The 16,313-nt window shown below is 45.2% G+C and overlaps 1 protein-coding gene across 2 annotated transcripts in view; it reads left to right on the top strand.

Moving 5' to 3' along the window:
* The window catches only part of RNF150 (ring finger protein 150), a 288,239-nt gene extending 280,612 nt beyond the window's left edge, over positions 1–7,627 (top strand). For both annotated transcript variants that reach the window (XM_069556850.1, XM_069556852.1), the window contains exon 7: positions 7,400–7,627. In XM_069556850.1, coding sequence (XP_069412951.1) covers positions 7,400–7,536 — 137 coding nt within the window. In that variant the 3' untranslated portion in view covers positions 7,537–7,627. The remainder of the gene's footprint in view (positions 1–7,399) is intronic.
* The last annotated feature ends 8,686 nt before the right edge of the window (positions 7,628–16,313 follow it).

A 16,313-nucleotide genomic window follows, 5' to 3' on the forward strand; every position in this document is an offset into this window, starting at 1 on the left:
GGAACTGAACAGTACTTTTGATGAGGGCAATTAAAAGGTGCTGAGGATACGGCTTCCTGATGACTCAGTGGGTAAAGAATCCTCCTGCAATGCAGGAGGCACAGGAGATGCCATTTCGATTCCTGGGTCGGGAAGATTCCCTGGAGGAGGAAATGGCAACCCACTCCAGTATTCTTGCCTGAAAAATCCCATGGACAGAGGACCCTGCTGGGCTATAGTTCAGAGGGTCACAAAGAGTCAGACATGACTAAGCGTTCATGCACAGGGATGCTTTTACCCACAGGGAGTTAGAAAAGAAGATGGCAGGGAATGTTCATGATTGCTCTTCCCGAATCAATGAGCATCCTCGAATTTTAGAGCTCGCCTCTTTGGGGGCTTGTGTTCATCTTAAGGAGTTTGACGCTCGTGAGTTAAACACTCCTGATTGCAAAGAAGGTTGGGATTATCTAAAAAATAAATTAATTCTGAGAAGCAGGTGTGTGTTTCTCATCACTTGCCTCTTACCTTCCTGCCCTCCCCTCCCCATCTCATGACTCCAGGCCCCTTGTAATTTATAAAGACCCACAGATGAGAAGCCACACTATACTCTTTGAGCCTTTGGGTGTCACTAAATTAATCATCCCCAAACTCAAGCAGTGCATCCAGATCCTGGATGTAGACTCTTCATTATCAAGTCCTTGAATTGCAAAACCCACTCATTCTGCAAAGGAGCTGCTGAGGTTATTTACATTTCTCTTTACTGGCCTCTGAGTGATGCCTGCCTTGAGTGCTTCATGACCAAGTGGCTTCTCCAGAAATCTCCGTGATTAAAGACCTTCTCATCCGTGTGCTACTGTTAACATTTGGATTTACCACCAAGCCATTCTGTCTCTGGCCACTGGATAAATATTTGTTGAGGATAATGATAAGTCAAAACCATGTCTCTCTCCAGAGGCTCTGTAGGTCTGAAGAGAGGGAGGGAGAAAACCCAGGGACTCATTCTGAGTCACCTAAAGTCGTTGCTTGGCAGGACATCTGTGGTCTTGTCATCCTTACTCAAGTGGAAGACTTGGAGAAGCAGAGAAAATTAGGTGGGGACCATGTGTACTGTATGAACCAAAGACCATCCAAATGTGTCCACCATCCAAAGGGACACATGTTTCTTCCAGTGGCTAGTTTAACTTTTTCCCAGTGTGCTCATAAATAAAAGTGAAGTTGGTTCACTTGGTCGAATGAAACTGTGAATGAAATCTTAGGGGGTTTTCTCTTGCAGGCTGGATTTCTCTTATGAAATCCAGAAATCTAAAACATAAAAAAGCATCATGGCCTTAGTACTGCACCATCTTGACAGTCGAGTACGTAGTCTCCTTTTCCCTCAAAAGTTTCAGACAAATTGAGCGCTTTATTGAACTCAGAATATTGTTCTCTTTGAGAATGTGAAGATTTTAAATAGCCAAAGAATTTTCGTGTATAAGAGCTAGTTAATTATAGCATATCCTGCTCTTTTGAAGAAAATACCAAACTATTGCCTGTAGTAATAGATCACGGAGCGATGGCAGGACTATTAAGGACTTTGCAGTCTGTGTGTTGGTGTCTATGGTACTTAGTGGGAAACGGGATGTTATTGCAAGGGAGCAGGGCGCCCTCTGCTGGAATTCTCACCATTATCCTTTCCGCCAACTCATTTGACGAGAGTCACCATTTCCTCAACAACTAGTAGTGATTTGCCTTTTATTGTAGTTTCCTCAGTAGTTGAGAATTTGGTCCACTTTTGTCAAAATAGGGAGGAATGTCACGAACTCTGAAAATTGGAGGAGGGCCCCATGGAACATCTCTCTGTCAGCAGCCCCCTTCCTCCACAAAATGTTGAAAGAATATCGTTTGCTCTGTTTGCAAAGGAGATGCCCCTGGCTGGAATGTTTGTACAGAGTTCTAAGACAAGGGCCTAATTGTTTTGCAACGTTATCTCAACTTTTTTCTTGTCAAATTGCAAAGGAAGATCAATAAACAGATTTCTTTCATATGAATGTAAATGGTGTGAGACACTGACGTGTTTTGTACGTGTACATAATATATTTACTTCCTGCTTTCACATTAGTAATCTGAAATGGTTGTACCATTTTCTAATTAGAAAGAGATGTCGAGGTGGGGGAGGGGAGGGAGGGGTTGTTATTTTTATAGTGAGATGTCCCTTATATTTAGAAAACTTGAAGTAATTTTGTACTTGTGAAAAGTTACATTCCATTTATTTCTTGAAAAAATAATGGGTGTTATTCTTTTAAATGTTCACAAGCTGGAAGGATGATTATTCCAGTTTCTGGGAAGAGCCTCCCAAGCAGTATATATACAAGACACTGATTCTGTGGACTACAGATCAAGACCAGCAACTGACAGCTCAGCAATGTGAAAAGAAAGGAAAACCCAACTTATTTTAACCTCTTTAGGTAGGATATTATTATTTCCATTGGGGGGAAAAAAATCTGCAAAGAATGAATTTACCATTCAGAAATAGTTCAGACATGACATCTTAATCAATGTCTAGTCCCTTCCTAATAACAAGAAAAAAATTCAGTGGATTTATTACCCACCCCACCCCCCACCCCTTGCCAACACAGATTATGTGCTTTCATTGTAAAACGAACAACGTCACTGTTAGAATTTTACTCAGCGTCCCCTTGAGGTCTTCTCGGCCAGTCTGAAGATCCCATGTGTAACGGTCCCTAACTCATTCTCACGATACTCAGATTATGAGACTGTTTCCTTGTTTTATTTGCCACATGACTCAAAATCACCAAAGTTACTCCCCACGGCATTTTCACCAGTAACTTCTTATTTGGACTTCGGTTTGTTCTTAATTGTTTAAAGAAAAAAATTAGTAGTGAATTATGTAGCTGTTCTACCCAAACATTATCTTCTGTACAAGTCACAGGCATATTTAAATGATTAGTTCAGATGGTGTAGTTACTGGGTTTTATTTTGGTTTTTTCTGTATAAATCTCTTTTTCTTCTTTCCCACCTCAGGCACCTACCTTACTCCTTCTAAAGCACTTTATATCCCTCTTGAAATACACAGAAGTTTAAAAGAAACCATCTTTAACAGGAATTGTCTTCTATTAGGAGACACAACTTTTATTTTGCTTTATTCTATTTTCTATGTGCTTGGAGAGAGAAGCTGTTTGTCTCATACGGGCTAATGATAAGATATTAAGGACGATAATTGGAATCATTCAATCATAAAACATGGCTCTTTTTATTATATAGAAGACTGTCATGTAAATAAGTGCAATCGTGTTCTTCTGTAAAGTTCAAAAAACATGCAGTTATGAAAATTTGAAAAGGATTGTGAATTCCAGGAAATTCCATTGCAGAATTTTGTTTGGTTTTGTTTTTTAATAAAATGGAACCTGAGGCATATGTTTGTGTGATCCTTTCCCAAACTGTAACCTCATCTGGGATTCCATGGTGACGCTATCACCGTCATGATTGTGTTCAAAGAACAAGAGATTTTAATGCCTTCTTGATCCCTCTCAGGTAAGTCAAATGCCAGGTAGACCTCTTCTTAGCTCTATGCCTCTAAGTGAAGTAATTAAAGAGATTTTGAGGGGGTTTCCTGGATGTCCAATGGTTAAGACTCTGTGTTTCCAATGCAGAGGGCGTGGGTTCAATCCCTGGTTGGAAGAACTAAGGTCCCACATGCCGAAAAATAAAAATTAAAAACAATATAGATTTCAAGCGGCTCAGCAGAATAATGGCTGCTGAATTCTCTTGAAATGTTGTTGGGTGGGAACTGAACACTTCATCTGAGCTACCAGTGGGCAGATCACCATAAAGAAGGTTACACTGCGGAGCCCACCAGATGGGCTGGGGCAGCAAGTCCTCATTTATACTTACTTGTACACGTCTAACAGATTTTAAACAGCAATTTGTTCACATTCGCAAGGTGGGAAATGCCAGCCTAGGAAAGTAGGGAAGGAAGATGAAAAGGAGAAAGGTATCCTATTTATTGTTTTCACCCACTCGGCAGGCCCTGGTGTGGCTCAGAGCCCCTGGGTCCAGCCCATCCAAGATGCCAATGTGTTGCCTCGAGGCAGGTAAGTCGTATGTTCCTGGCGTGGTTCAACTTAAGACGGAAGCCTTCCACCTGGCCTGGCCCGCCTCCAGAGGCTGTGAACACCACACTTTTTGCTGGCAAAAGCCAAGCCCTGTTGGATGCCCTGGCCTCCCAGAGCTGCTTCCTGCCCAAGTGACCAGGGCTGTGTGAATGGCTGGAAAGCATCAGGGGCTAATCCACGCTTCATTCCTAGCCCAGAGGACATTTGAAGGAGATTGTTGGTAACCGTGCCTGTGCCACACTGGGAGGCACTCTCCATTCTGCTCATGCCTCCACGATCACAGCGTTGATCTCCCCCCAAGCACCTGTGATCACCAACAAAGCTGCCATCTGGGGTGGAAGCTATTACCCAGGACCTGGAAGCCATCCCTCCTGATTCCGTCGTCCATGATGCTTCCGCTAGAGCAGGGGATCCTAGACTGGGAAATGTGTTCAGTGGGACCCATTCTCACTATGCTAGGAACTTCAGCAGCCAAGCCCCAAGGGCGACTCCGCTGGAACAAGGCTTCGTCCAAAACACATTAGCTATTAACTTCCAAGCAGGTCTTCACTAAGTCATCACTGTTCTTCTCTGTCAAGGGTCATAGTTTTCAACACTGTGCCAGACGAGTCCACTTGCAGAGAACGTGTAGGTTTTCGAGCTAGAATAAAGCTGCTGGACCTTATTTCCCACTTCAGAGCTCTGTCCCTGCTCCAGCTGTAACAGGAAAAGGGCCTCGTGCACAGCCTGCACCGCCAGCCCGGTGCCCACTCCCCCTGGAGCAGAGATGTCCTGGGACACAGGTCACTGGGGGCCCTCAGAGTCCCCTGTATGTCAGGGAGCAGGCAGGGGTGACCACGTGGCTTATTTACCATTCATTCAGGAAGTAGAGGCGCTGCCCCTCTAGACACTCCACTTCGTGGGCTTTTGAGAAGCCATGCAGTATAATCGTTTCAAGAGTGGAGAATGTAAAACTCCGCAGTGCTTTGTAATAAGCCAGCTGGGCCAACTCGACCACCCAGTTTCCTAGAGTGTTAACGCCCATATTTGGAGTACTAGCTGCTAAACCGCTATTCAAAACATAGGAAAATGTGTTTAGGGACTTCCCTCGCGGCCCAGTAGATCCCAATACAGGAGGCTAGGGTTCGATCCCTGGTCAGGGAACTCGATCCCACATGCTGCAACTGAGTTTGCATGCCACAACTAAATATCCTGCATGCCGCACAAGACCCGGTGCCGCCAAATAAATAAGAAAGAAAATGTGTTGCGTTCTTTTCTAAGTCTCACAATCCTTTCTACACCAATGTCAGCATCCCCGCTCATCTCCTCGCCTTGGTTGAATGATTCGTTGCACCAGATTGGGGAGACAGGGCTGATAGGGGAAGAGGTGGGTTATTTTTGCTCTGTGATAATTACTATACATAGAGTGAGGGTACCAACTGACAAGAAATTCAGTACCGAGACAGGTTTTGTTATTTCTGAGATGTTTTAGAACCATGGTTCCATCATTCTGAGGGATCCAACAACAGAAATTAGTTTGCACGGTATTTCATCCCACTGGTGGGTAGAGTCACCCTCAGGTCTCACAGTGACTCTCTGTTCTTGGCAGTAAGCATAACGGACAGTGAGGGACTTCCCTGGCTAAAACTCCTCGCTCCCAACGCAGGGGGCCCTGGTTCGATTCCTGGTCAGGGAACTAGATGCAACAAAGAGGTGGTGCAGTCAAATAAATAAAAATATATTTTAAACTGTTTCCCTTCCCCCCTCCCCATAAGCCTGCGACCACTTTCAGACTTCAGAACACATCTCCTAGAGATGCATACTTAGTGGTGGTCAACCAACCAGAAAAATTTAAGAGACTTTTCTGCTCCATCAAAGACCAGGAGATGGTTCGATCCCACATGCCTTGGGGGCCAAAAAAACAAAACACAAAGCAGAAGTAGTATTGCAACAAACTCAATAAAGACTTAAAAAAAAAAAACTTAAATGTCCCTTCATCCATCTGCAGTCACATAGCCTAGCACAGGCAGAATACCACCAAAGTCTCCAACGGTGGGTGGGGGGTGGGGAGGGGCGTGCGTGTGAGGGGAGCCTATTTGCTGGCACGAACCTGGTGGCTGAGTCGATACAGAATCTGCCTGCAAGGCAGGAGACCTGGTTTCGATCCCTGCATTGGGAAGATCCCCTGGAGGAGGGCATGGCAACCCATTCCAGTATTCTTGCCTGGAGAATCCCATGGTGAGTGGAGCCTGGTGGGCTGTAGTCCACAGGGTTGCAAAGAGTCGGACACGACTGAGGGACTAAGCACACACACATAGAAGTTAACAGTTAAACTCCCCCAAGCCCTCAGACCTTTCTTTGGTGGAAGACATTCCCACTCTGTCCCTGTGGAAACATCCAGAAGGTCTGATCGTAGTCATGATGCCCCTCCCCCCACAACCTAGGCTCGCATTCTGTGCCTCGCTCCAACGTTCCTGCCGGCTTTGTTCTTACGGATCATTCACTAAATAGTCAGGGGAGAAACCAGAGCCAGTTTTCACTGGCGGGCATAGCCCTCGGTTGCTATGAGCACTGTACACACAACACAGCTGTCACTGGTATTATAGATCTAATGGGAGCCAAGGGTCTCAAATCTCTAAGGAAAAAAAAAAATTCAGGACTTTGGAATAACATCAATATCTATAAATAAATGTGAGCTCAGAGAAGTCAGTTACAGAATACAGCAACACAACACAGTTAGACCTGCGAATAAGATTGGGCCCAGGCCTGGTGTTACACCAGCAAAACCCCTGTGCATCTAACAACACATAGCCTTTCACAAACAACCGAGAAAATTAGAAGTGGTCCGATTGCCTCATATTACTTTCTTTTTCTGTCTTTTTTGGAATGAAGAGGAGGAGAAAAGGGAGGACATTATTTAAAAGGGAGGCCAGAGTTTAGGCTGACAAGGTTGGGTTTCCCAACTCCTTTGCCAGAGACCCTGGGGCTGCTTCCATAAATGGGCAGGCATCTCCAGACTGCTCAAAAATCTCAGGAATGGAAAGCAAAAAAAATCCTGAAAGTTGAATATTATTAGATTGATGGGAAGATCACTGTTTAGTCAGGGAACACTCCCTGAACAGGAGCAGTTCTGATCTGGAGACAGAAATAGGATGGATGCAACCAGAGTCTCCAAGCAGGAACACGTGCAAACACAGACACACCATCCGCAAGGTGGGTCCCAGCGAATGCTGCCTGGTTTTAGTCGTGGGAGAAAGCTCTTTGCCTTAAGATCCCGATGTGAGTTATTCGTCTCTTCACTCACTCTTTCAAAATAAAATTGGTTACAGACTTTGCTGGTGGCACAAAGGATAAGAAGCATCTGCCTGCCAATGCAGAGAACGTGGTTTCAACCCCTGGACCAGGAAGATTCCCCAGGCCACGGAACAACTCAGCCTGTGCACCAACTATCGAGCAGATGCACTAGAGCCAGTGAGCTCAGCTACTGCAGCCCATGGACCAGAGCCTGTGCTCCACAGCAACTGAAGCCACGGCAAAGAGAAGCCTGAGCATCACAACTAGAGAAAACTCGTGCAAAGATGGGATGGGGAGGGAGGGGGGAGGAGGCTCAGGGTGGGGAACACATGTACACCCGTGGCAGATTCATGTCAAAGTATGGCAAAACCACTACACTATTGTAATTAGCCTCCAATTAAAATAAATAAATTTATTTTTTAAAAAAAGACCCAGTGCAGCCAAAAATAAAGTAAATTATTTTTTAAAAAATTAAAAAGTGAAATTTGCTGTGGTGTTGTACCCTCCAAAACTGACTCATAGTCAACAACCTGCCATTCTTCTAGTTCTACAACACTGAGACTTGCTTAACAGGAATCAGGGGAGTGGATTTTTTTTTTCCATGTATTATGAGGAATCAGATATCCAAAGAAAATCTCCAAACTACAGAATACTTAAAAACACTGAACAAAATATTTTAAAATTGTCTTTGAAGTGAAGTGAAAGTCACTCACTCATGTCCAACTCTTTACGACCCCATGGACTATACAGTCCATGGAATTCTCCAAGCCAGGATTCTGGAGTGAGTAGCCGTTTCCTTCTCCAGGGGATCTTCCCCACCCAGGGATCGAACCCAGGTCTCCTGCATTGCAGGGGGATTCTTTACCAGCTGAGCCACAAGGGAAGCCCTTCTTTGATGAGTAGCTAAATTGGTGGGAAAGTAAGAAAACTTCTTGAAAGCCAGAATCTATAAGAAAATACTACCCAGAAGGGAAAGTGGAACTCCAGACCCAGAGGTTCCCCTGGGCTGTGTGCTGACCCCTGATGGTCCAGGGATACACAGATTCTCTTCTGCGAAGGGCCAGGTCCATATTTCAGGCTCTGTGAGTCACATGATTTTTGTCACTTTCTTCCATTGTTGTTGTTTCAACAACCCTTTTAAAGGGTAAAAACTGTCCTTAGCTCAAGGGCTACACAAAAGCAGTCCACAGGAAGGGTTTGTGTTTCTCTTGCAGGGGAGAGGGACAAAGTTCAGCGTCAGAATCAGAGACCATGACCCCAGATCAGCACCCGCAGTGCGGATACACGAGGAAAACCTCAGTACGCAAACTGGAAGACACATGCCTGCCAGAAGTTGGGACAGGTGTCTACCAGTGGAGGACTTGGTGCCAGATAAAGAAGAGAAGCTCTAGAGTACCCCTCCTCCCACTCCCCTTGTCGCCTCGGATGCCCCAACCACAGGCAAGCCCTCTAGTGACCCCAGGACCAGAATCCAGCCACCCACAGATTTAAAATGGGTCCAGACTATTTCTGATATATATATATATACACACATTCATTTATGCTATTTTAAAATTACACATGTAAGTGATATACAGTATTTTTCTTTCTCTGCCTGATTTATTTCACTAGGCATAATATTCTCTAGATCTGTCCATGTTGCTGCAAGTGGTAGTATTTCATTTTTTTACAGCTGAGTAATATTCCATTATATATAATTTATGCTATAAATGTATATATATGTATATATACACAATGGATAAAGAAGATGTGGTGTGCATATATGTGTGTGTGTGTGTGTATATACACACCACATCTTTATCCATTTGTCCATTGATGGACACTTGGATTGTTCCCTTGAATAAGCTATAGTAAATAGTGCTGCTATGAACACTGGGCTGCATGTATCTTTTCAAATTAGCATTCTCACTTTTTCTGGATATATACGAATAAACGTATATAGAAAACAGAAACAGACTCATGAATGTAGAAAACAAACTGCTGGTTACCAAAGGGGAGAGGGAAGGCAGGAAGGGACAATTTAGGACTATGGGATTAAGAAATACACTACACATAAAACAGATAAGCAACAAGAATATACTGTATAGCATAGGGAATTAGACCCGTTATCTTGTAATAACCTATGATGAAATATAATCTGCAAAAATATTGCATCACTGTGCTATACAGCTGAAACTAATATAATATTGTAAATCAACTCTACTTCAATTTTAAAATAATAAAAATAAAGGGACTTACCTAGCGGTAGAGTGGGTAAGAATCTGCCTGCCAGGGCAGAGGACACGGTTCAATCCCTGATGTGGGAAGATTCCACATGCCGTGGAGCATCTAAGCCAGTGAGCCGGAACAGCTGAGCTGGTGTGCCACAGCTCCGGAAGTCTGAATGCCTAGATAGAGCCTGCGCTCTGCAGCGAGAGAAGCCGCCGCAGTGAGAAACCCGTACAGAGCAAGAGAGCTTACCACAACTAGAGAAAGCCTGCGGGCAGCGAACGAAGACACAGCGGGGCCAAAAAATACATAAATGAAAATTTTAAAAATAATAAAATAAATTGGCCCAGACTGATAGTTGCGCAAAGTATTTGGTAGGATCAAACTCATATTGTCCCTGGAGAAACAGTCTTAAACCCAGGCTGCAAAGAAATCCTAACAAACCAAGTTCCAAAGGAATATGGACAATCTCCACCTGACTGGCAGGGCCACAGCCACACCGCATCTGTCCCTGGCTCAACCATGTAGCCTCAGGACCCAGGAGGAGTTCAAGGCACAGTTAACTAATGACTGGTCTGTCATGGGCTCGCAGAAGAGAAAGGCCCAAAGCGGAAGTACCACATCTCCTGACTAGGGGGCGCTGTGCTCACAGAGCACAACCCTTTAGCCCAAAGACCGTAGTCCCGGCCAGCATTATTAATGCAACACATAGCATGCTGAGAAATTGCTGCTTCTGACTCCGAAAAAATGACCTTCAAGGAACACATAATGTTTACGATCGACGGTGAGGACTTGAGTCTCAGACTAGGTTGCATGTTCCTGCACCAGGCACTCAGCTAGTGTCAGGGCCTACAGACGCCATACAGTGTGCCCAACACATGGTGAGTGAAGAGAGTGCTGCCATTAGCCCATTTTATAAGTTCTAATACTGAAGCTTCAGTTCAGTTCAGTTGCTCAGTTGTGTCCGATTCTGCGACCCCATGAATCACAACACACCAGGCCTCCTTGTCCATCACCAACTCCCGGAGTTCACTCAGACTCATGTCCATCGAGTCCGTGATGCCATCCAGCCATCTCATCTTCTGTCATCCCCTTCTCCTCCTGCCCGCAAATCCTTCCAGCATCAGAGTCTTTTCCATGAGTCAACTCTTCACATGAGGTGGTCAAAGTACTGGAGTTTCAGCTTTAGCATCATTCCTTCCAAAGAAAACTCAGGGTTGATCTCCTTCAGAATGGACTGGTTGGATCTCCTTGCAGTCCAAGGGACTCTCAGGAGTCTTCTCCAACACCACAGTTCAAAACCATCAATTCTTCAGCGCTCACCTTTTTTCACAGTCCAACTCTCACATCCATACATGACCACAGGAAAAACCATAGCCTTGACTAGACAGATCTTTGTTGGCAAAGTAATGTCTCTGCTTATGAATATGCTATCTAGGTTGGTCATAACTTTCCTTCCAAGGAGTAAGCGTCTTTTAATTTCATGGCTGCAATCACCATAGTGAAGCTTGCTGCTGCTGCTAAGTTGCTTTAGTCATGTCCAACTCTGTGCAACCCCATAGATGGCAGCCCACCAGGCTCCCCCATCCCTGGGATTCTCCAGGCAAGAGCACTTGAGTGGGTTGCCATTTCTTTCTCCAGTGCATGAAAGTGAAAAGTGAAAGTGAAGTCTCTCAGTCGTGTCCGACTCTTAGCGACCCCATGGACTGCAGCCTACCAGGCTCCTCGGTCCATGGGATTTTCCAGGCAAGAGTACTGGAGTGGGTTGCCATTGCCTTCTTCGATAGTGAAGCTTCAGTTCAGTTCAGTTCAGTCGCTCAGTCGTGTCCGACTCTTTGCAACCCCATGAATCGCAGCACACCAGGCCTCTCTGTCCATCACCATCTCCTGGAGTTCACTCAGACTCACATTCATCGAGTCTGTGATGCCATCCAGCCATCTCATCCTGTCGTCCCCTTCTCCTCTTGCCCCCAATCCCTCACAGCATCAGGGTCTTTTCCAATGAGTCAACTCTTCGTATGAGGTGACCAAAGTACTGGAGCTTCAGCTTTAGCACCAGTCCTTCCAAAGAAATCCCAGGGCTGATCTCCTTCACAATGGACTGGTTGGATCTCCTTGCAGTCCAAGGGACTCTCAAGAGTCTTCTCCAACATCACAGTTCAAAAGCATCAATTCTTTGGTGCTCAGCTTTCTTCACAGTCCAATTCTCACATCCATACATGACCACAGGAAAAACCATAGCCTGGACTAGACGGACCTTAGTTGGCAAAGTAATGTCTCTACTTTTGAATATGCCACCTAGGTTGGTCATAACTTTTCTTCCAAGGAGTAAGCGTCTTTTAATTTCATGGCTGCAATCACCATCTGCAGTGATTTTGGAGCCCAAAAAAATAAAGTCTGACACTGTTTCCACTGTTTTCCCATGAAGGGATGGGACCAGATGCCATGATCTTCATTTTCTGAATGTTGAGCTTTAAGCCAACTTTTCCGCTTTCCTCTTTCACTTTCATCGAGAGGTTTTTAGTTCCTCTTCCCTTTCTGCCATAAGGGCGGTGTCATCTGCATATCTGAAGTTATTGATATTTCTCCCGGCAATCTTGATTCCAGCTTGTGTTTCTTCCAGCCCAGCGTTTCTCATGATGTACTCTGCATAGAAGTTAAATAAGCAAGGTGACAATATACAGCCTTGACGTATCCTTTTCCTATTTGGAACCAGTCTGTTGTTCCATGTCCGGTTCTAACTGTTGCTTCCTGACCTGCATACAGATTTCTCAAGAGGCAGGTCAAGTGGTCTGGTATTCCCATCTCTCTCAGAATTTTCCACAGTTGATTGTGATCCACACAGTCAAAGGCTTTGGCATAGTCAATCACCAGTCACATCCACAGCTGGGTATTGTTTTTGCTTTGGCTCCATCCCTTCATTCTTTCTGGACTTATTTCTCCACTGATCTCCAGTAGCATATTGGGCACCTAATGACCTGGGGAGTTCCTCTTTTGGTATCCTATCATTTTGCCTTTTCATACTGTTCATGGGGTTCTCAAGGCAAGAATACTGAAGTGGCTTGCCATTCCCTTCTCCAGGACCACATTCTGTCAGACCTCTCCACCATGACCCGCCGGTCTTGGGTTGCCCCGCAGGCATAGCTTGGTTTCACTGAGTTAGACAAGGCTGTGGTCCTAGTGTGATTAGATAGACTAGTTTTCCCGCACTGAGCATGGCTGGGAAGGAGCTACCCAGTGTCCGAGGTCAGGGGCGGCAGGGAGAAACCAGCTCACACCCGAGGTCAGGGGCGGTGACCCTGAGGAGCCACCCACGCCCAAGGGCCGGCGGCCTGGAGCAGCATCCCGAGGAGCAGTGGCTGCACAGGCGCAGGAGGGCCTAGAAGAGCTATCCCACGTTGAAGGTCAGGAACGGTGGCGGTAAGGAGCTACCCCTCGTCCAAGGTAAGGAGCAGCGGCGGTGCTTTGCTGGAGCAGCCGTGAAGAGATACTCCACGCCCAAGGTAAGAGAAACCCAAGTAAGATGGTAGGTGTTGCAAGAGGGCATCAGAGGGCAGACACATTGAAACCATACTCACAGAAATAGTGAAGCTTAGGAGGTAACATATCCAGGATCAGTTCCGTTCAGTTCAGTCACTCAGTCATGTTTGACTCTTTGCAACCCCATGAACTGCAGCACGCCAGGCCTCCCTGTCCATCACCAACTCCCAGAGTTCACCGAAACCCATGTCCATTGAGTGGGTGAGGCCATCCAACCATCTAATCCTCTGTCGTCCCCTTCTGTTCCTGTACTCAATCTTTCCCAGCATCAGGTTCTTTTCCAAATGAGTCAGCTCTTCCCATCAGGTGGCCAAAGTACTGGAGTTTCAGCTTCAGCACCAGTCCTTCCAGTGAACACCCAGGATGGATTTCCTTTAGGATGGACTGGTTGGATCTATCCAGGATCACTCAGGTGCTGAGTGGCAAAACTGCTCACACACCCAAGTCTTTCTGGCTCATAAAAGCTGTTTTTCACCACATTACATTGCCTCCCCTCTTCTGAATGGAGAGCCTGGCAAGTTTCTCTAGCCCTGCACCACACTAGAGAAGAGATTGAAACAAGGGAACTCCTTATTACCAAATTCAGACTCAAATTGAAGAAAGTAGGGAAAACCGCTAGACCATTCAGGTATGACCTAAACCAAATCCCTTATGATTATACAGTGGAAGTGAGAAATAGATTTAAGGGACTAGATCTGATAGATAGACTGCCTGATGAACTATGGAATGAGGTTCATGACATTGTATAGGAGACAGGGATTAAGACCATCCCCATGGAAAGAAATGCAAAAAAGCAAAATGGCTTCTGGAGAGGCCTTACAAATAGCTTTGAAAAGAAGAGAGGCAAAAAGCAATGGAGAAAAGGAAAGATATAAGCATCTGAATGCAGAGTTCCAAAAAATAGCAAGAAGAGATAAGAAAGCCTTCTTCAGCGATCAATGCAAAGAAATAGAGGAAAAGAACAGAATGGGAAAGACTAGAGATCTCTTCAAAAAAATTAGAGATACCAAGGGAACATTTCATGCAAAGATGGGCTTGATAAAGGACAGAAATGGTCTGGACCTAACAGAAGCAGAAGATATTAAGAAGAGGTGGCAAGAATACACGGAAGAACTGTACAAAAAAGATCTTCACGACCCAGATAATCATGATGATGTGATCACTCATCTAGAGCCAGACATCCTGGAATGTGAAGTCAAGTGGGCCTTGGAAAGCATCACTACGAACAAAGCTAGTGGAGGTGATGGAATTCCAGTTGAGCTGTTTCAAATTCTGAAAGATGATGCTGTGAAAGTGCTGCACTCAATATGCCAGCAAACTTGGAAAACTTAGCAGTGGCCACAGGACTGGAAAAGGTCAGTTTTCATTCCAATCCCTAAGAAAGGCAATGCCAAAGAATATTCAAACTACCGCACAATTGCACTCATCTCACATGCTAATAAAGTAATGCTCAAAATTCTCCAAGCCAGGCTTCAGCAATACGTGAACCATGAACTTCCTGATGTTCAAGATGGTTTTAAAAAAGGCAGAGGAACCAGAGATCAAATTGCCGATATCCGCTGTATCATGGAAAATGCAAGAGAGTTCCAGAAAAACATCTATTTCTGCTTTATTGACTATGCCAAAGCCTTTGACTGTGTGGATCACAATCAACTGTGGAAAATTCTGAGAGAGATGGGAATACCAGACCACCTAACCTGCCTCTTGAGAAATCCGTATGCAGGTCAGGAAGCAACAGTTAGAACCGGACATGGAACAACAGACTGGTTCCAAATAGGAAAAGGAGTACGTCAAGGCTGTATATTGTCACCCTGCTTATTTAACTTCTATGCAGAGTACACCATGAGAAACGCTGGGCTGGAAGAAACACAAGCTGGAATTAAGATTGCCGGGAGAAATATCAATAACCTCAGATATGCAGATGACACCACCCTTATGGCAGAAAGGGAAGAGGAACTAAAAAGCCTCTTGATGAAAGTGAAAGAGGAGAGTGAAAAAGTTGGCTTCAAGCTCAACATTCAGAAAATGAAGATCAGGGCATCCAGTCCCATCACTTCATGGGAAATAGATGGGAAAACAGTGGAAACAGTGTCAGACTTTATTTTTTTGGGCTCCAAAATCACTGCAGATGGTGACTGCAGCCATGAAATTAAAAGACGCTTACTCCTTGGAAGAAAAGTTATGACCAACCTAGATAGCATATTCAAAAGTAGAGATATTACTTTGCCAACTAAAGTCCATCTAGTCAAGGCTATGGTTTTTCCAGGGGTCATGTATGGATATGAGAGTTGGACTGTGAAGAAGGCTGAGCGCCGAAGAATTGATGCTTTTGAACTGTGATGTTGGAGAAGACTCTTGAGAGTCCCTTGGACTGCAAGGAGATCCAACCAGTCCATTGTGAAGGAGATCAGCCCTGGGATTTCTTTGGAAGGACTGATGCTGAAGCTGAAACTCCAGTACTTTGGCCACCTCATGCGAAGAGTTGACTCATTGGAAAAGACTCTGATGCTGGGAGGGATTTGGGCAGGAGGAGAAGGGGACGACAGAGGATGAGATGGCTGGATGGCATCACAGACTCGATGGACATGAGTCTGAGTGAACTCTGGGAGATTGTGATGGACAGGGAGGCCTGGCGTGCTGCGATTCATGGGGTTGCAAAGAGTCGGACACGACTGAGCGACTGAACTGAACTGAACTGAACTTTGTTTTTCAGTTGAGAGATGTCACTGTGATCAAAGCTGACTTCCACAGTGATAAGTCATGTTGCTAGTCTATCCCCGTGTAAGATGTGATGTGAGTGTTACTTCACCTCTGTGATCTTCCTCCCAAAACCCTCCTTCCAAATCAGTGACCGATACTATCAAAAACTGTCAAGATCAGACTTCCCCGGTGGCTCTGTGGTAAAGAATCCACCAGCCAATGCAGAGGACACGACTTCATTCCCTGGTCCAGGAAGATTCCACACGCCTCGGAGCCCATGTGCTACAGCTACTGAGCCTGTGCTCTAAGCCCGTGAGCTTCAGCTGCAGAAGCCTGGGGACCTAGAGTCTATGATCCACAAGAGAAGCCACCACAACAAGACGCCCACAGGCTGCAAGGAAGAAGAGCCCCCACCCATTGCAACTAGCGAAAGCCCACACAATGAAATGAAGACCCAGCACAGCCAAAGGTTAAATAAATGAAACTATTTTAAAAGCTGTC

The sequence above is a fragment of the Ovis canadensis genome, chromosome 17 (assembly GCF_042477335.2).
Source record: "Ovis canadensis isolate MfBH-ARS-UI-01 breed Bighorn chromosome 17, ARS-UI_OviCan_v2, whole genome shotgun sequence".
In the NCBI taxonomy this organism is placed as follows: domain Eukaryota; kingdom Metazoa; phylum Chordata; class Mammalia; order Artiodactyla; family Bovidae; genus Ovis; species Ovis canadensis.